This window comes from Oncorhynchus gorbuscha, linkage group LG13, assembly GCF_021184085.1.
Source record: "Oncorhynchus gorbuscha isolate QuinsamMale2020 ecotype Even-year linkage group LG13, OgorEven_v1.0, whole genome shotgun sequence".
Taxonomy (NCBI): Eukaryota; Metazoa; Chordata; class Actinopteri; order Salmoniformes; family Salmonidae; genus Oncorhynchus; species Oncorhynchus gorbuscha.
In genome coordinates, this window is record NC_060185.1 from 91,944,131 (window position 1) to 91,963,760 (window position 19,630).

The window sequence follows — 19,630 nt, forward strand, 5'->3', positions numbered from 1 at the left end:
GAGCAGAGCTCCATTGATGTCAAAGAATGCTGGTGGAGTGCTGTAGAGATGGTTGTCCTTCTGGAAGGTTCTCTCATCTCCACAGAGGAACTCTGGAGCTCTGTCACAGTGACCATCGGGTTCTTGGTCACCTCCCTGACCAAGGTCCTTCTCCCCCCGATTGCTCAGTTTGACCGGGCGGCCAGCTCCAGGAAGAGTCTTGGTGGTTCCAAACTTATTCCATTTAAGAATGATGGAGGCCACTGTGTTCTTGGGGACCTTCAATGCTGCAGAATGTTTTTGGTAGCCTTCCCCAGATCTGTGCCTCGCCACAATCCTGTCTCGGAGCTCTAAGGACAATTCCTTCAACCTCACGGCTTGGCTTTTCCTCTGACATGCACAGTGGGGCCTTATATGGACAGGTGTGTGCCTTTCCAAATCATGTCCAATCAATTGAAGGATGGTCGAAGGAAACAGGATGCACCTGAGCTCAATTTCGAGTCTCATAGCAAAGGGTCTGAATAATTATGTAAATAAAGTATCTGTTTAAAAAAAATGTTAATACATTTGCAAAAATGTCTAAAAACCTGTTTTTGCTTTGTCATTATGTGTGTAGATTGATGAGGAACATTAGTTATTGAATCCATTTTAGAATAAGGCTATAATGTAACAAAATTTGGAAAAAGTCAAGGGGTCTGAATACTTTCCCGAATGCACTGTATATACATTTTTGCAGTGCTCATTATGAACCTTCACTAATATCACAGTGGAGAGCGAGAGAGAGCGAGAGAGAGAGAGAGAGAGAGAGAGAGAGAGAGAGAGAGAGAGAGCGAGAGAGAGAGCGAGAGAGCGAGAGAGAGCGAGAGAGAGAGAGAGAGAGAGCGAGAGAGAGAGAGCGAGAGAGAGAGCGAGAGAGAGAGAGCGAAAGAGTGAGAGAGCGAGAGAGAGAGAGAGAGAGAGAGAGAGAGAGAGAGAGAGAGAGAGAGAGAGAGAGAGAGAGAGAGAGAGAGCAGTAGACTGTCCAAGTATCTACATTATAGTTGTAGTAACCAAGACTGTATATTTACAGTGAGAGTCCAGCGGTATCATCAGTGTGGACAGGAGAACATAGAGCTGTAGAGTATAGAGTTGTGGACTGGAGAACATAGAGCTGTAGAGTAGAGTTGTGGACAGTAGAACATAGAGCTGTAGAGTATAGAGTTGTGGACAGTAGAACATAGAGCTGTGGACAGTAGAACATAGAGCTGTAGAGTATAGAGTTGTGGACAGTAGAACATAGAGCTGTGGACAGTAGAACATAGAGCTGTAGAGTATAGAGTTGTGGACAGTAGAACATAGAGCTGTGGACAGTAGAACATATAGCTGTAGAGTATAGAGCTGTGGACAGTATAACATAGAGCTGTAGAGTATAGAGATGTGGACAGTAGAGTATAGAGCTGTTGACAGTAGAACATAGAGCTGTAGAGTATAGAGATGTGGACATTAGAGAATATAGCTGTGGACAGTAGAACATAGAGCTGTAGAGTATAGAGTTGTGGACAGTAGAGTATAGAGCTGTGGACAGTAGAACATAGAGCTGTAGAGTATAGAGATGTGGACAGTAGAATATAGAGCTGTGGACAGTAGAGCATAGAGCTGTGGACCGTAGAACATAGAGCTGTGGACAGGAGAGTATAGAGCTGTGGACAGTAGAACATAGAGCTGTGGACAGTAGAGTATAGAGCTGTGGACAGTAGAACATAGAGCTGTGGACAGGAGAACATAGAGCTGTGGACAGGAGAGTATAGAGCTGTGGACAGTAGAGCATAGAGCTGTGGACAGTAGAACATGAGTTGTGGACAGTAGAGTATAGAGCTGTGGACAGTAGAACATGGAGCTGTGGACAGTAGAGTATAGTGCTGTGGACAGTAGAACATAGAGCTGTGGACAGTAGAACATAGAGCTGTGGACAGTAGAGTATAGAGCTGTGGACAGTAGCACATAGAGCTATGGACAGTAGAACATAGAGCTGTGGACAGTAGAACATAGAGCTGTGGACAGTAGAGTATAGTGCTGTGGACAGTAGAACATAGAGCTGTGGACAGTAGAACATAGAGCTGTGGACAGTAGGACATGGAGCTGTGGACAGTAGGACATGGAGCTGTGGACAGTAGAACATAGAGCTGTGGACAGTAGAACATAGAGCTGTGGACAGTAGAACATAGAGCAGTGGACAGTAGAACATAGAGCTGTGGACAGTAGAACATAGAGCTGTGGACAGTAGAACATAGAGCTGTGGACAGTAGGACATGGAGCAGTGGACAGTAGGACATGGAGCTGTGGACAGTAGAACATAGAGCTGTAGAGTATAGAGCTGTGGACAGTAGAACACAGAGCTGTGGACAGTAGAACATAGAGCTGTGGACAGTAGAACACAGAGCTGTAGAGTATAGAGCTGTGGACAGTAGAACACAGAGCTGTGGACAGTAGAACATAGAGCTGTGGACAGTAGAACACAGAGCTGTAGATTGGAGATAACTGCTAGCCTCCCGCAGGAGACACTGAGTAAGATTATGTCCCAAATGGCATCCTATTACCTTTGTAGTGCACTACTATTGACCCAGGCCCATAGGGCTGTAGTGCACTACAACGGGAATAGGGTCCCATTTAGGACACATACTCTGAGTGACAGACACTCGATCCTAAGGTGCCGCTCACACTCCCCAGAGGGGGAGAGAGGGGAGGGGAAGAGGGGGAGAGAGGGGAGGGGAAGAGGGGGGAGAGAGTGAGAGGGAGACAATTGATCAACACTCCGATAATGAGAGAGACGTTCAAGATTGGTGGAGAAAGAGTATAGTGCAATTTGGGACACACTTCTAGTCTCGCTGCTTTAAGAATCCTCTTCAATGTAAAAGGCCTCAAATTATGAGCCATTTTTTTTATGTGCAAAACATCAATATATTGAGGATATTTTGACTCCCAAGGGATTAAAGACCAGGTTGGTAAAACACAACCAGAGGAGATAAATGATAAGTGCTGTAGATATAAAATAGAGAAAAGCTTAATGACTTCATGTGTATCATGTTCTGTTTTTCACTTCATTTTATTACAATCTGCTCTGTAACAGATGATGATACCACACTGCAGTGTTCCCTCTGCTGGGTAGGACTGTGGGTGGGTGGGTGGGTTGTTGGGTGGGTGGGTGGGTTGGGTGGTTGGGTGGGTGAGTGGGTGGGTGGGTGGTGGGTGGGTTGTTGGTTGGTTGGTTGGTTGGTGGGTGGGTTGTTGGTAGGGTGGGTGGGTGGGTTGTTGGTTGGGTGGGTGGGTGGGTGGGTGGGTGGGTTGTTGGTTGGTTGGTTGGTTGGTTGGGTGGGTGGGCGGGCGGGTGGATGGATGGGTGGGTGTGTGGGTTGTTGGTTGCGTGGGTTGTTGGTTGGGTGGTTGGGTTGTTGTTGGGTGTTCCTCTGCTGGGTAAGTACTGTGGGTGGGTGGGTGGGTTGTTGGTTGGGTGGGCAGGTGGATGGATGGGTGGGTGGGTTGTTGGTTGGGTGGGCAGGTGGATGGATGGGTGGGTTGTTGGTTGGGTGGGGTGTTGGTTGGGTGGGTTGTTGGGTTGTTGGTTGGGTGGGTGGGTTGTTGGTTGGGTGGATGTGTGGGTGGGTTGTTGGTTGGGTGGATGTGTGGGTGTTCCCTCTGCTGGGTTGTACTGTGGGTGGGTGGGTTGTTGGTTGGGTGGGTTGTTGGTTGGGCGGGTTGTTGGTTGGGTGGGTGGGTTGTTGGTTGGGTGTTCCCTCTGCTGGGTTGTACTGTGGGAGGGTGGGTGGGTTGTTGGTTGGACGGGTTGTTGGTTGGGTGGTTGGCTGGATGGGTGGGTTGTTGTTTGGGTGGGTGGGCAGGTGGATGGATGGGTGGGGGGTTGTTGGTTGGGTGGGTGGGGTGTTGGATGGGTGGGTTGTTGGTTGGGTGTGTGGGTGATTGGATGGGTTGTTGGTTGGGTGGGGGGTTGTTGGTTGGGTGTTCCCTCTGCTGGGTTGTACTGTGGGTGGGTGGGTGGGTGGGTTGTTGGTTGGGTGGATGGGTTGTTGGTTGGATGGATGGGTTGTTGGTTGGGTGGGTTGTTGGTTGGGTGGGGGGTGGGTGGGTTGTTGGTTGGGTATGTTGGTTGGGTGGGTCGGTTGTTGGTTGGGTGGGTTGTTGGTTGGGTGGGGGGTGGGTGGGTTGTTGGTTGGGTATGTTGGTTGGGTGGGTCGGTTGTTGGTTGGGTGGGTTGTTGGTTGGGTGGGTGATTGGATGGGTTGTTGGTTGGGTGGGTTGTTGGTTGGGTGGGTGGGTTGTTGGTTGGGTGGTTGGGTGGGTTGTTGGTTGGGTGGTGGGTGGGTTGTTGGTTGGGTGGGTGGATGGGTGTGTGGGTGGGTTGTTGGTTGGGTGTTCCCTCTGCTGGGTTGTACTGTGGGTGGGTTGTTGGTTGGCTGGATGGGTTGTTGGTTGGGTGGGTGGTTGGTTGGGTGGTTGGGTGGGTTGTTGGTTGGGTGGGTGGGTTGTTGGTTGGGCGGATGGGTGTGTGGGTGGGTTGTTGGGTGGGTTGTTGGTTGGGTGGGTTGTTGGTTGGGTGGATGGGTGGGTTGTTGGTTGGGTGGGTGGGTTGGCGTGTTGTTGGTTGGGTGGGTGGGTGGATGGGTTGTACTGTGGGTGGGTTGTTGGTTGGGTGGGTGGATGGGTTGTTGGTTGGGTGGGTGGGTTGTTGGTTGGGTCGGTTGTTGGTTGGGTGGGTGGGTTGTTGGTTGGGTGGGTGGGTGCGCGGGTGGATGGATGGGTGGGTGGGTTGTTGGTTGGGTGGGTGCGCGGGTGCACGTGTGGATGGATGGGTGGGTGGGTGGGTTTATTTTGAGAGAGGTGTAGACAGTAAGTCCAGTAATGTACATGCGTATGTTATGTCTCACTGGCAGTGTGAGCATGTGTAGGTTTGCCTAGGTTTTATTTATGGAGTACGATAGGGAACTGGTAAACGGTAGGAGAGTGGGGGGGGGGGGCAGCCATCTCTAGTCATCAATGCCCAATGGTGACCAATTCATACCTGGGAAACCAGCAGCAAACACTGACTTCAGGAATGGAAGCTAGGTACTGTGTCTGTTTGCAGTAGTAAATGCTTACAAACAGGAGAGAGAGAGAGAGAGCCCCAGCTGGTGTACTCTATTGGGTCTGTAAAGGGTAGGGAAGCATGAGAGAGTGATGGATAGAGTGAGAGATGGATGGATGGACTAAAGGGAGAGAGGTATTGTCCTCATAAACCATGGACTGTCTCCATCGGAGTGGAAGCAGTATATTTTCATCATGGGCCAGCCAGCTGAGACAGCTGAGGAATTAACCCTCAGGTTGTTGCCCCCGTCAGTGGCTGCTTCTGAAAGGGCAACCTATTCCCTATGTAGTGCACTACTTTTGACCAGGGCCCATAGGCTGCCATTAGGCTTTGGTCAAACGAAGTGCGAGGGAATAGGGTGCCATTTGGGACCAGTAAGTCAGCCAGGTGGAGAGCAGTGTTGGCTGAGTATCAACCCCCTAACCCCAGTCAGCACGACCACTACTGCCCCCAGTAGAGATCAGTTACAGGTCAGTAGAGGTCAGTTACAGGTCAGAGGTCAGTTACAGTCCTGTGTGACTCAGTTCGTAGAGGTCAGTTAGTCCTGTGTGGTTCAGTAGAGGTCAGTTAGAGGTCAGTTATAGGCCAGTAGAGATCAGTTATAGGCCAGTAGAGGTCAGTTATAGGCCAGTAGAGGTCAGTTATAGGCCAGTAGAGGTCAGTTATAGGCCAGTAGGGGTCAGTTATAGGCCAGTCAGTTATAGGCCAGTAGGGGTCAGGTATAGGCCAGTAGAGGTCAGTTATAGGCCAGTAGAGGTCAGTTATAGGCCAGTAGAGGTCAGTTATAGGCCAGTAGAGGTCAGTAGAGAACAGTTATAGGCCAGTAGAGGTCAGTTATAGGCCTGTAGAGGTCAGTTATAGGCCAGTAGAGGCCAGTAGAGGTCACTTATAGGCCAGTAGAGATCAGTTATAGGTCAGTTAGAGGTAAATTATAAGCCAGTAGAGGTCAATTATAGGCCAGTAGAGGTCAATTATAGGCCAGTAAAGGTCAGTTATAGGCCAGTAGAGGTCAGTTATATTCCAGTAGAGGTCAGTTACCGGTCAGTAGAGATCAGTTACAGTCCTGTGTGACTCAGTTCGTAGAGGTCAGCTAGTCCTGTGTGGTTCAGGTCAGTAGAGGTCAGTTAGTCCTGTGTGGCTCAGTTCGTAGAGGTCAGTTACAGTCCTGTGTGACTCAGTTTGTAGAGGTCAGTTACAGGTCAGTAGAGGTCAGTTAGTCCTGTGTGACTCAGTTCGTAGAGGTCAGTTAGTCCTGTGTGACTCAGTTCGTAGAGGTCAGCTAGTCCTGTGTGACTCAGTTCGTAGAGGTCAGTTTCAGGTCAGTAGAGGTCAGTTAGTCCTGTGTGACTCAGTTCGTAGAGGTCAGTTTCAGGTCAGTAGAGGTCAGTTAGTCCTGTGTGACTCAGTTCGTAGAGGTCAGTTTCAGGTCAGTAGAGGTCAGTTAGTCCTGTGTGACTCAGTTCGTAGAGGTCAGTTACAGTCCTGTGTGACTCAGTTTGTAGAGGTCAGTTACAGGTCAGTAGAGGTCAGTTACAGGTCAGAGGTCAGTTAGTCCTGTGTGACTCAGTTCGTAGAGGTCAGTTAGTCCTGTGTGGTTCAGTAGAGGTCAGTTAGAGGCCAGTTATAGGCCAGTAGGGGCCAGTTATAGGCCAGTGGAGATCAGTTATAGGCCAGTAGAGGTCAGTTATAGGCCAGTAGAGGTCAGTTATAGGCCAGTAGAGATCAGTTATAGGCCAGTAGAGGTCAGTTATAGGCTAGTAGAGATCAGTTATAGTCCAGTAGAGGTCAGTTATATGCCAGTAGAGGTCAGTTATAGGCCAGTAGAGGTCAGTTATAGGCCACTAGAGGTCAATGCCGTTTCAGACTGTTCTACACCAACCATACCATGTAGATGACCTTCTGCTGTTCAGTTAGACTGTATGGTGAAGGAAAATACCACTAAACCTTCTGCTGTTCAGCTAGACTGTATGGTGAAGGAAAATACCACTCAACCTTCTGCTGTTCAGCTAGACTGTCACCAAGCAAGCTGAGATCTACAGCTCAGATTTAACCTAATAAAAGCAGCTCTGTATGAATGAGGTTTGTGCAGTGGGCCTGATACACAATCAGAGCATAATGGTTATATGCTTGGCCTGCCAGTAGTGTTTATCTCAGACCATATTATACTGAAAAACTCGAGCTTTGATAACTAACTAGATCAGTTGAGAGAAACAGCTGAGCATGAATTGAAATCATTTGTAAATAATTCGCATTTTTTATTTATTTTACTGGATGGTACCTGCATCTTACGGTCAAGGTGGTTTCAACACAACTGTGAACTTGAAAAAAAAAACAGAGGTCAAATCATGATATCAGCGATCCTCAGGTCGTAAAGTCGGAGCCGTAGAAAGATGCCCGAGTTTCTGACTTGGAATTCCGAGGCAGGCTGAACGTTCAAAACTAGTTTTCCCAGTCGGAGTTCCCAGTTGTTTTGAACACGTCATTAGTCTCAGCGGAGGGAGGGAGGGAGGGCGCAGCAGAGGGTCCGACTCTCACCGGTCCCTGCTCTTTCCTTCCTTTCCTCCGGTGACACTGACTAGAGAGAGGGGACACAGTCTTCCGCCTGATGGTGAAACTGGAGTCGCACTGCATCTGCCTCATGCACAAATTCACGTTGTTCCTGTGACCAGAGAAAGTGAACTACTCCTTGATATTAAAATAGATACGATGAGCTGCTAATAATAATAACATTGCAGGGCTGGCTATCAATACACTTGGCTACAAATTGCAGCCCAAGTGGAAGTAGGGAGAAGCGCGTTTTATGTTTTGTAATAGAGCTGAATAAAAACAGTTGACAGTGCTGAATAAAAACGTAGACTTGAACTCACTTTTAAAAACAACTGCTCTTTGCTGTATTCTTTGACAGTCTCTCTGGTCATGGTTTTAAAAGTTATGAAATCTCACGTAGGCTAGTATCACACTTTGCTGCGGGAACTGTGATCTGAGCTATCCGATTGGCTAGCACAGTAGGTGCACTCGATTTAACCACAGATCTCCCGGGTCGGAGGAGTTTGATTTTCCAGACAAATAGTTCCAAATGGGAACCCTTAGCCTACACAGTGTGCAGGGCTTGTGAATCAAGTGCAGCTGTAACAGTATAACTTTAGACCGTCCCCTCGCCCATACTCTGGCGCGAACCAGGGACACTCTGCACACATCAACAACTGTTGATGTCGCTCCACAAAAGCCACGGCCCTTGCAGAGCAAGGGGAACCACTAGTTGCAAGTGACGTCACCGATTGAAACGCTATCGGCAACAGCGCATCACAAATAAATACAAAAAATAAATAGGATAAAAGCTTATGCTCCCAAGCTTTTATTGTCTGCTTTTCTACAGAAACGTTTGGTGATCCTGAACTAGACTGTATGTTAATTAATTAATTCCCTCTTTCGATCTATCTCAGAATGTCGTGTTATGAGATGTACAGTCCAGTAGGTTTATCCACTTTTCTCCTACTCCGGGACTACACATTGACATGTAGTTTCAGCTACCTATCCCATCTATCCCTCTCTCCACTCGTTTACTGACTCTTCTCTTTCCTCCCCCTCTCTTCCGGGACTACACGTTGACATGTAGTTTCAGCTACCTATCCCATCTATCCCTCTCTCCACTCGTTTACTGACTCTTCTCTTTCCTCCCCCTCTCTTCCAGGAGTACACGTTGACATGTAGTTTCAGCTACCTATCCCATCTATCCCTCTCTCCACTCGTTTACTGACTCTTCTCTTTCCTCCCCCTCTCTTCCAGGACTACACGTTGACATGTAGTTTCAGCTACCTATACCATCTATCCCTCTCTCCACTCGTGTACTGACTCTTCTCTTTCCTCCCCCTCTCTTCCAGGACTACACGTTGACATGTAGTTTCAGCTACCTATACCATCTATCCCTCTCTCCACTCGTTTACTGACTCGTCTCTTTCCTCCCCCTCTCTTCCAGGACTACACGTTGACCATGTAGTTTCAGCTACCTATACCATCTATCCCTCTCTCCACTCGTTTACTGACTCTTCTCTTTCCTCCCCTCTCTTCCAGGACTACACGTTGACCATGTACTTCCAGCAGGCCTGGCGGGACAAGCGTCTGTCCTACTCTGAGATAGCCCTCAACCTGACGTTGGATAACAGGGTAGCCGACTCGCTCTGGGTTCCCGACACCTACTTCCTCAACGATAAAAAGTCCTTTGTCCACGGCGTCACGGTCAAGAACAGAATGATCCGACTGCATCCGGACGGCACCGTTCTCTATGGACTCCGGTCAGGGATTTCATCGCTTCTGATGGTTACCAATTGGTTACCAATATCTGTGTTGGTTTCTCTCAGCCAGTAGGTTGAATGACCCTCTTTCATTTATTTATTTATTTTATCAAACCTTTTTTTAACTAGGCAAGTCAGTTAAGAACAATTTTTTTATTTACAATGACGGCCTACCAAAAGGCAAAAGGCAGGACAAAACACACATCATGACAAGAGAGACAACACAACACTACATAAAGAGAGACCTAAGACAACAACATAGCAAGGCAGCAACACATGACAACACAGCTTGGTAGCAACACAACATAACAACAACATGGTATCAACACAACATGGTAGCACAACATGGTACCACAAAACATGGTACAGACATTATTGGGCACAGACAACAGCACAAAGAGCAAGACGGTAGAGACAACAATACATCACGCAACACAGCCACAACTGTCAGCAAGAGTGTCCATGATGGAGTCTTTGAATGAAGAGATGGAGATAAAACTGTCCAGCTTGAGTCTTTGAATGAAGAGATGGAGATAAAACTGTCCAGCTTGAGTCTTTGAATGAAGAGATGGAGATAAAACTGTCCAGCTTGAGTCTTTGAATGAAGAGATGGAGATAAAACTGTCCAGCTTGAGTCTTTGAATGAAGAGATGGAGATAAAACTGTCCAGCTTGAGTCTTTGAATGAAGAGATGGAGATAAAACTGTCCAGCTTGAGTCTTTGAATGAAGAGATGGAGATAAAACTGTCCAGCTTGAGTCTTTGAATGAAGAGATGGAGATAAAACTGTCCAGATGGAGTCTTTGAATGAAGAGATGGAGATAAAACTGTCCAGCTTGAGTCTTTGAATGAAGAGATGGAGATAAAACTGTCCAGCTTGAGTGTTTGTTGCAGCTCGTTCAAATCGCTAGCCGCAGCAAACTGAAAAGAGGAGCGACCCAGGGATGTGTGTGCTTTGGAGACCTTTATCAGAATGTGACTGGCAGAATGGATGTTGTATGTGGAGGATGAGGGCTGCAGTAGATATCTCAGATAGGGAAGAGTGAGGCCTAAGAGGGTTTTATAAATAAGCATCAACCAGCGGGTCTTGCGATGAGTATAGAGCGATTACCAGTTTACAGAGGAGTATAGAATGCAGTGATGTGTCCTATAAGGAGCATTGGTGGCAAATCTGATGGCTGAATGGTAAAGAACATCTAGCCGCTAGAGAGCACCCTTACCTGCCGATCTATAAATTATGTTTCCGTAATCTAGCATGGGTAGGATGGTCATCTGAATCACGGTTAGTTTGGCAGCTAGGATGAAAGAGGAGCGATTATGATAGACGAAACCAAGTCTAGATTATATTTGATATGTGCTGAGAGAAGGACAGTGCGCCGTCTAACCATACTCCCAAGTACTTGTATGAGGTGACTACCTCAAGCTCTAAACCCTCAGAGGTAGTAATAATACCTGTGGGAAGAGGAGCATTTTTCTTACCAAACCTCATGACCTTTGTTTTGGAGGTGTTCAGAACGAGGTTAAGGGTAGAGAAAGCTTGTTGGACACCAAGAAAGCTTTGCTGTAGAGCATTTAACACAAAATACGGGAAGGGACCAGCTAAGTACAAGACTGTATCATCTGCATATAATTGGATGAGAGAGCTTCCTACTGCCTGAGCTATGTTGTTGATGTAAATTGAGAAGAGCGTGGGGCATAGGATCGAGCCTTGGGATACTCCCTTGGTGACAGGCAGTGGCTGAGACAGCAGATGTTCTGACTGTGTGAGAGAGTTAGTTAGCAAACCAGCCCAAAGACCCCTCAGAGACACCAATACTCACCAATTTCAGTCTACCTCGGTATGGATACGTTTTCTCATTATTGACCATCTGGGTCTACACACTACATACTATACTGAACGTCTGGATTGGTTACTTTGGTGTTTTATCATTAAATAATGAAACAGTAGTGTACAGAAAGAGTAGATGTATTTGATTGAGGGTAAAGGATGTCACAGGCTCATAGCTAGTCTGTCCACCTAGGAATCTAGACCCTTTCACATTCTCTGATGATGCTTTACCTTTTCATGGTCTCAATATCAATAACTGATCCGTTTATGATCAATAATGGAACAGAGCTGTAGAACGGCAACAAAGGGAGGAAATGTATTTGACTGTATGGTGGAGGTCCTGTCCATCCTGAAAACATCTCTTTGTGACGTTGTCTGTGTCCCAAATGCCACCCTAGTCCCTATGTAGTGCACTATTTTTGACAAGGGCCCGATAGAACCTTATATAGTACACTACTTTAGACCAGAGCAGTGTACTATGTAGGGAATAGGGTGGCATTTAGGATTCAGATGTTCAGTCTCTGATGCTGCAGAGAAGATTGCCGTTCATAAGAGTTGTTCATCAATAATGTAAAAGAACAATACAAACATACAACACACACACACTGGACGGTCTTTTATGTGATGTTGTGCTGCCTGTAAAGGGATAGCTCAGTTGGTAGAGCATGGCGCTTGTAACGCCAGGGTAGTGGGTTCGATTCCCAGGACCACCCATACGTAGAATGTATGCACACATTACTGTAAGTCGCTTTGGATAAAAGCATCTGCTAAATGGCATATATTATTATATTATTATGAACATTCCTAGGTAGTAGCTACCCCCTCCTGGGCCTACACTTCACACTAACACCAATCTGAACATTCCTTGCCATAAAGAAGAAAGACAGATAGTCCCAAACTGTTCTGAAGCTTGTATGGGAACATTGAAACAGAGTAGGAGTATTTGGCGGTAGGAGTGCAGAGGCCAAAGTCTCACTCAGGAGTCTCCATTCCGTGGCTGTCAGCTCTGATTCACAACGAGTCCATGTTCAATTTAACAACTTCAAAAGATGTGGCAGAGTACAAACAACATGTTCTATTGCCATGAAAAGAAAGTACACTACTCGTTCTCTGTTTCAATGGTCCCACACCAGCTTGGGAACAGTGTGTGACTATATTTAATTTCATGATCCTACTCAGTCAGCCGTACCTCCATGTTGCTGGTACACTTCAGATTGGGCTGTGACTTGTATTAAAGAAGTTAGGAAATCATTTCATGGACCTTCTCATACCAGATACCTGTATTCATTAAAACCCAACAAGTCACAAGTTCATGGATACGATTGTTGTGAGGAAAATAATATTTTTGGAACAGGAGAAACCACAGTGCACATGCGCAGACGCTAAGCTAAGGCTGTTCATCTTTGTCGGTGGCACATGCCCAGCTAGTGTTAGCATGAGAGCTAAGAATCACGGTGTCTTATGGGAAATGCTAACTGTTCACCGTCTCAGTAGTGTCTTTGAGCGTAGGACTAGAATCAGAGAGCTTTGGGGCAAACAATGCTAGGAGAAACTGTTCACCGTCTCAGTAGTGTCTTTGAGCAGTTATAGGAGAAGAGTTTAGGACAGTTATAGGAGAAGAGTTTAGAATCAGAGAGCTTTGGTTTTAGCTTGCAAACAACTCCAGTTCCAATTCCAGATATAGGAGAAGAGTTTAGAACACCTCCAGTTACAGTTATAGGAGAAGAGTTTAGAACACCTCCAGTTCCAGATATAGGAGAAGAGTTTAGAACACCTCCAGTTACAGTTATAGGAGAAGAGTTTAGAACCTCCAGTTACAGATATAGGAGAAGAGTTTAGAACACCTCCAGTTACAGATATAGGAGAAGAGTTTAGAACACCTCCAGTTACAGTTATAGGAGAAGAGTTTAGAACACCTCCAGTTACAGATATAGGAGAAGAGTTTAGAACCTCCAGTTACTGTTATAGGAGAAGAGTTTAGAACACCTCCAGTTACAGATATAGGAGAAGAGTTTAGAACACCTCCAGTTACAGTTATAGGAGAAGAGTTTCAAAGCTCTAATGCTTCAAGTTTTATCTGCTGATTCCTAAGCAGCCTCAAGCAGCCTCTCCTCTCCCCTCCTTCCCTCTCCACTCCTCAACTCCCTCCTCTCCTCTCCTATCCTCCTCTTCTCTTCTCTCCTCGTCCCTCCACTACCCTCCTCCCCTCTCTTTCTCAGTCAGTCTGATATTTGATGTTAGTAAGTCCAGACACCCAGTCAGCAGGACCAGATGCCAGAATGCTCAGAGCAGTGTGTGAGTGTGAGTGTGAGTGTGTGTGTACCTGTAGATGTGCTGTAGAGACAGGCTGGTTAGAACAGGCTGGTTAGAACAGCAGGGAGGATGTGTGTGTGTGTGTGTGTGTGTGTGTGTGTGTGTGTGTGTGTGTGTGTGTGTGTGTGTGTGTGTGTGTGTGTGTGTGTGTGTGTGTGTGTGTGTGTGTGTGTGTGTGTGTGTGTGTGTGTGTGTGTGTGTGTGTGTGTGTGTGTGTGTAGAAGATGGCTAGCCTACGGGAGACAGTCTTCAGTAACACATTGTACTACAGACTGTAAGACACACAGACATATAGTTGTTACCAGTTAAGATACTGGCCACAGCATATCATACATTTATTTTCAAGAATTCAATGGACATATTAAGGGACACATTTATTCACTGTTGTTGAAAACCATATAAGAGTCACTGCAATTTTCTCTTAGTGTATTCTAGCTCTTTTTGTGAAAGGACAGGATTTATCTCTGTGCTATGGAGACATTCAGCCCTGGTCTTTTGTCAGTAGCAGGAGAGATGGGCTGCCCAGTTCAATAGAAATCATGATAGTGAGAGATGGATAAAAATAACCTTACTTGTTCCTGTCGATATATGAACAGAACAGTTTCATTAACAAAAGTCTCTCTCTCTCCCTCTCTGAGTAGGCATGACAGATGAGAAGGAGAGAATGAGAGAGATGGTCACCTAGCTACAGCATCCATACTCTGTTCCCCCTCCTTCTAGTCACCTAGCTACAGATATACAGCATCCATACTCTGTTCCCCCTCCTTCTAGCTACAGATCTACAGCATCCATACTCTGTTCCCCCTCCTTCTAGTCACCTAGCTACAGATCTACAGCATCCATACTCTGTTCCCCTCCTTCTAGTCACCTAGCTACAGATCTACAGCATCCATACTCTGTTCCCCCTCCTTCTAGTCACCTAGCTACAGATCTACAGCATTCATACTCTGTTCCCCCTCCTTCTAGTCACCTAGCTACAGATCTACAGCATCCATACTCTGTCCCCCTCCTTCTAGTCACCTAGCTACAGCATCCATACTCTGTTCCCCCTCCTTCTAGTCACCTAGCTACAGATCTACAGCATCCATACTCTGTTCCCCCTCCTTCTAGTCACCTAGCTACAGCATCCATACTCTGTTCCCCCTCCTTCTAGTCACCTAGCTACAGCATCCATACTCTGTTCCCCCTCCTTCTAGTCACCTAGCTACAGCATCCATACTCTGTTCCCCCTCCTTCTAGTCACCTAGCTACAGCATCCATACTCTGTTCCCCCTCCTAGTCACCTAGCTACAGCATCCATACTCTGTTCCCCCTCCTTCTAGTCACCTAGCTACAGCATCCATACTCTGTTCCCCCTCCTTCTAGTCACCTAGCTACAGCATCCATACTCTGTTCCCCCTCCTTCTAGTCACCTAGCTACAGCATCCATACTCTGTTCCCCCTCCTTCTAGTTACCTAGCTACAGCATCCATACTCTGTTCCCCCTCCTTCTAGTCACCTAGCTACAGATCTACAGCATCCATACTCTGTTCCCCCTCCTTCTAGTCACCTAGCTACAGATCTACAGCATCCATACTCTGTTCCCCCTCCTTCTAGTCACCTAGCTACAGATCTACAGCATCCATACTCTGTTCCCCCTCCTTCTAGTCACCTAGCTACAGCATCCATACTCTGTTCCCCCTCCTTCTAGTCACCTAGCTACAGCATCCATACTCTGTTCCCCCTCCTTCTAGTCACCTAGCTACAGCATCCATACTCTGTTCCCCCTCCTTCTAGTCACCTAGCTACAGCATCCATACTCTGTTCCCCCTCCTTCTAGTCACCTAGCTACAGCATCCATACTCTGTTCCCCCTCCTTCTAGTCACCTAGCTACAGCATCCATACTCTGTTCCCCTCCCTAGTCACCTAGCTACAGCATCCATACTCTGTTCCCCCTCCTTCTAGTCACCTAGCTACAGCATCCATACTCTCTTCCCCCTCCTTCTAGTCACCTAGCTACAGCATCCATACTCTGTTCCCCCTCCTTCTAGTCACCTAGCTACAGATCTACAGCATCCATACTCTGTTCCCCCTCCTTCTAGTCACCTAGCTACAGATCTACAGCATCCATACTCTGTTCCCCCTCCTTCTAGTCACCTAGCTACAGCATCCATACTCTGTTCCCCCTCCTTCTAGTCACCTAGCTACAGATCTACAGCATCCATACTCTGTTCCCCCTCCTTCTAGTCACCTAGCTACAGATCTACAGCATCCATACTCTGTTCCCCCTCCTTCTAGTCACCTAGCTACAGATCTACAGCATCCATACTCTGTTCCCCCTCCTTCTAGCTACAGATCTACAGCATCCATACTCTGTTCCCCTCCTTCTAGTCACCTAGCTACAGATCTACAGCATCCATACTCTGTTCCCCATCCTTCTAGTCACCTAGCTACAGATCTACAGCATCCATACTCTGTTCCCCCTCCTTCTAGTCACCTAGCTACAGATCTACAGCATCCATACTCTGTTCCCTCTCCTTCTAGTCACCTAGCTACAGATCTACAGCATCCATACTCTGTTCCCCCTCCTTCTAGTCACCTAGCTACAGCATCCATACTCTCTTCCCCCTCCTTCTAGTCACCTAGCTACAGCATCCATACTCTGTTCCCCCTCCTTCTAGTCACCTAGCTACAGATCTACAGCATCCATACTCTGTTCCCCCTCCTTCTAGTCACCTAGCTACAGATCTACAGCATCCATACTCTGTTCCCCCTCCTTCTAGTCACCTAGCTACAGCATCCATACTCTGTTCCCCCTCCTTCTAGTCACCTAGCTACAGATCTACAGCATCCATACTCTGTTCCCCCTCCTTCTAGTCACCTAGCTACAGATCTACAGCATCCATACTCTGTTCCCCCTCCTTCTAGTCACCTAGCTACAGATCTACAGCATCCATACTCTGTTCCCCCTCCTTCTAGCTACAGATCTACAGCATCCATACTCTGTTCCCCTCCTTCTAGTCACCTAGCTACAGATCTACAGCATCCATACTCTGTTCCCCATCCTTCTAGTCACCTAGCTACAGATCTACAGCATCCATACTCTGTTCCCCCTCCTTCTAGTCACCTAGCTACAGATCTACAGCATCCATACTCTGTTCCCCCTCCTTCTAGTCACCTAGCTACAGATCTACAGCATCCATACTCTGTTCCCCCTCCTTCTGGTTACCTAGCTACAGCATCCGTACTCTGTTCCCCCTCATTCTAGTCACCTAGCTACAGATCTACAGCATCCATACTCTGTTCCCCCTCCTTCTGGTTACCTAGCTACAGCATCCATACTCTGTTCCCCCTCCTTCTAGTCACCTAGCTACAGCTCTACAGCATCCATACTCTGTTCCCCCTCCTTCTAGTCACCTAGCTACAGATCTACAGCATCCATACTCTGTTCCCCTCCTTCTAGTCACCTAGCTACAGCATCCATACTCTGTTCCCCCTCCTACTGGTTACCTAGCTACAGATCTACAGCATCCTGACAAGTTTTGTTGAAACACTAGGCAGTAACACATATGACACGCTACCAGGCATCTCTCTCTCTCACACACACACACACACACACACACACACACACACACACACACACACACACACACACACACACACACACACACACACACACACACACACACACACACACACACACACACACACACACACACACACACACACACACACACACACACACACACACACACACACACACACACACACACACACAGCAGCACCATAACTAAAGGATCCTGAAAAACACCGGTTGTTGGCTGGTCCTTCTTTAAACTCAGACAAAAGCTTGTAGACTTCTGCTGCTACTGATGATGTAGGAGCAGCCTATAAATAACATGTTATTCTTAACCCTGCCATCTTGGCCTAATTTTACATGTCCCAGGAGCTTCCTTTCTGATCCTGAGAATAGTGTGATGATTGAGTGGTGAAGTGTTGGATGATGACTGACACCCTATCTTGTATGTAGTGCACTACTTTTGACCAGAGCTCTATGGTTATAGTAAAAGGACTCTGGTTAAAAGCAGTGCACTATGTAGGGAATATGGTGTCATTTAGGATATACCCAGTGAGTGTGGCAATGTCTAGCTGGCTTACTGGGTGGGTGGCTGTGTGGCTGTGTGGCTGTGTGGTTGAAGGGCTGGCTGGGTGGCTATGTGGCTGAAGGGCTGGGTGGCTGTGTGGCTGAAGGGCTGGGTGGCTGAAGGGCTGGGTGGCTGGGTGGCTGAAGGGCTGGGTGGCTGAAGGGCTGTGTGGCTGAAGGGCTGGGTGGCTGGGAGGCTGAAGGGCTGGGTGGCTGGGTGGCTGAAGGGCTGGGTGGCTGAAGGGCTGGGTGGCTGAAGGGCTGGGTGGCTGGGTGGCTGAAGGGCTGGGTGGCTGAAGGGCTGTGTGGCTGGGTGGCTGGGTGGCTGAAGGGCTGGGTGGCTGGGTGGCTGAAGGGCTGGGTGGCTGAAGGGCTGGGTGGCTGAAGGGCTTGGTGGCTGAAGGGCTGTGTGGCTGAAGGGCTGGGTGGCTGCGTGGCTGAAGGGCTGGGTGGCTGGGTGGCTGAAGGGCTGGGTGGCTGAAGGGCTGAAGGGCTGGGTGGCTGAAGGGCAGTGTGGCTGAAGGGCTGGGTGTCTGAAGGGCTGGGTGGACCCTTTGGCAAGTACCAGGCATAGCATGGTGAGATAGTGATAGCCATGGCAGGCAGAGAGAGGGCTAAACTAGGACATCCATCCATAGGACTCCTCTGATAATACTCCGGGGCACTTTGGTTCCTTCCTCTCTCTCTCTGCTCTGCCTTCCTCCCTGCCTCCCTCCCTCCATCCCTCCCTGCCTTCCTTCCTCCCTGCCTCCTTCCCTCCCTCCCCCTCCCTCCCTGCCTCTCTCCCTGCCTTCCTGCCTCCCTGCCTTCCTCCCTGCCTCCCTGCCTCCCTGCCTCCCTCCCTCCCTGCCTGCTCACTGGCTTGTTACATAATAGAGAACAATGACAATGGAGGGAGGGAAGGGAGGGAGGGAGGCAGGGAGGAAGGCAGGGAGGCAGGGAGGGAGGAAGGCAGGGAGAATGTTGAATGTTTCTATGTCTCTGAAAATGTTAATTCCCCAAACTTGTCTTCAGTGAGACCCAAGGGACCTGAGTGCCTGGGTATTTTTTGCAAATATTTCAAACGAACTTGTGCTGTTTAATTATGAAACACATGTCCACTCTTCTAGATCAGCTTGTACTTATGGTGGAATGGAAAACAATGATTTGTTGTCAGATTTAGGTTACAATCAGCTATTTCAGGTCACTAAAAGTATGTACAAAATAAAGTTATTTTACAACCAGTATACAACCTGACCATAACGTCACAAACAACGTCATAATGACAACCAGTGTACAATTTGACCATAACGTCACAAACGTCATAATGACAACCAGTGTACAACCTGACCATAACGTCACAAACAACATCATAATGACAACCAGTATACAATTTGACCATAACGTCACAAACATCATAATGACAACCAGTGTACAACCTGACCATAACGTCACAAACAACATCATAATGACAACCAGTATACAACCTGGCCATAACGTCACAAACAACATCATAATGAAAACCAGCATACAACCTGGCCATAATGTCAGAAACAACATCATAATGACAACCAGCCTACAACCTGGTCATAGCGTCTTAATGACAACCAGCATACAACCTGGTCATAGCGTCTTAGTAACAACCAGCATACGACCTGGTCATAGCGTCTTAATGACAACCCGTATAGAACCTGACCATAATGTCACAAACAACGTTATAATGACTTTTTGCCTGTTGGGGAAAAGTCAAAGATTCTACAAATCATTGATCTCTACTCAACCATTGTTCATTTGGAAATGGTTACTTGCCAAAGGGTCTTCCTGATCCTATCATATTTGATATCAATCACAATGTTGTTCTTCCATGAAGACTATGAGAGTAGTGTTGTCTATCTGATTCCTGCTTACAAGCAAAAACTAAAGTAGGAAGTACCAGTGATTCTACTTAATACGGAAGTGGTCAGATGAAGCGGATGCTACACTACAGGACTGTTTTGCTA

The 19,630-nt window shown here is 47.4% G+C and overlaps 1 protein-coding gene across 2 annotated transcripts in view; it reads left to right on the top strand.

Moving 5' to 3' along the window:
* LOC123994190 (gamma-aminobutyric acid receptor subunit beta-2-like) overlaps positions 1 to 19,630 on the top strand; it is a 99,317-nt gene that overhangs the window by 29,039 nt on the left and 50,648 nt on the right. For both annotated transcript variants that reach the window (XM_046296720.1, XM_046296721.1), the window contains exon 4: positions 9,167 to 9,387. In XM_046296720.1, coding sequence (XP_046152676.1) covers positions 9,167 to 9,387 — 221 coding nt within the window. The remainder of the gene's footprint in view (positions 1 to 9,166; positions 9,388 to 19,630) is intronic.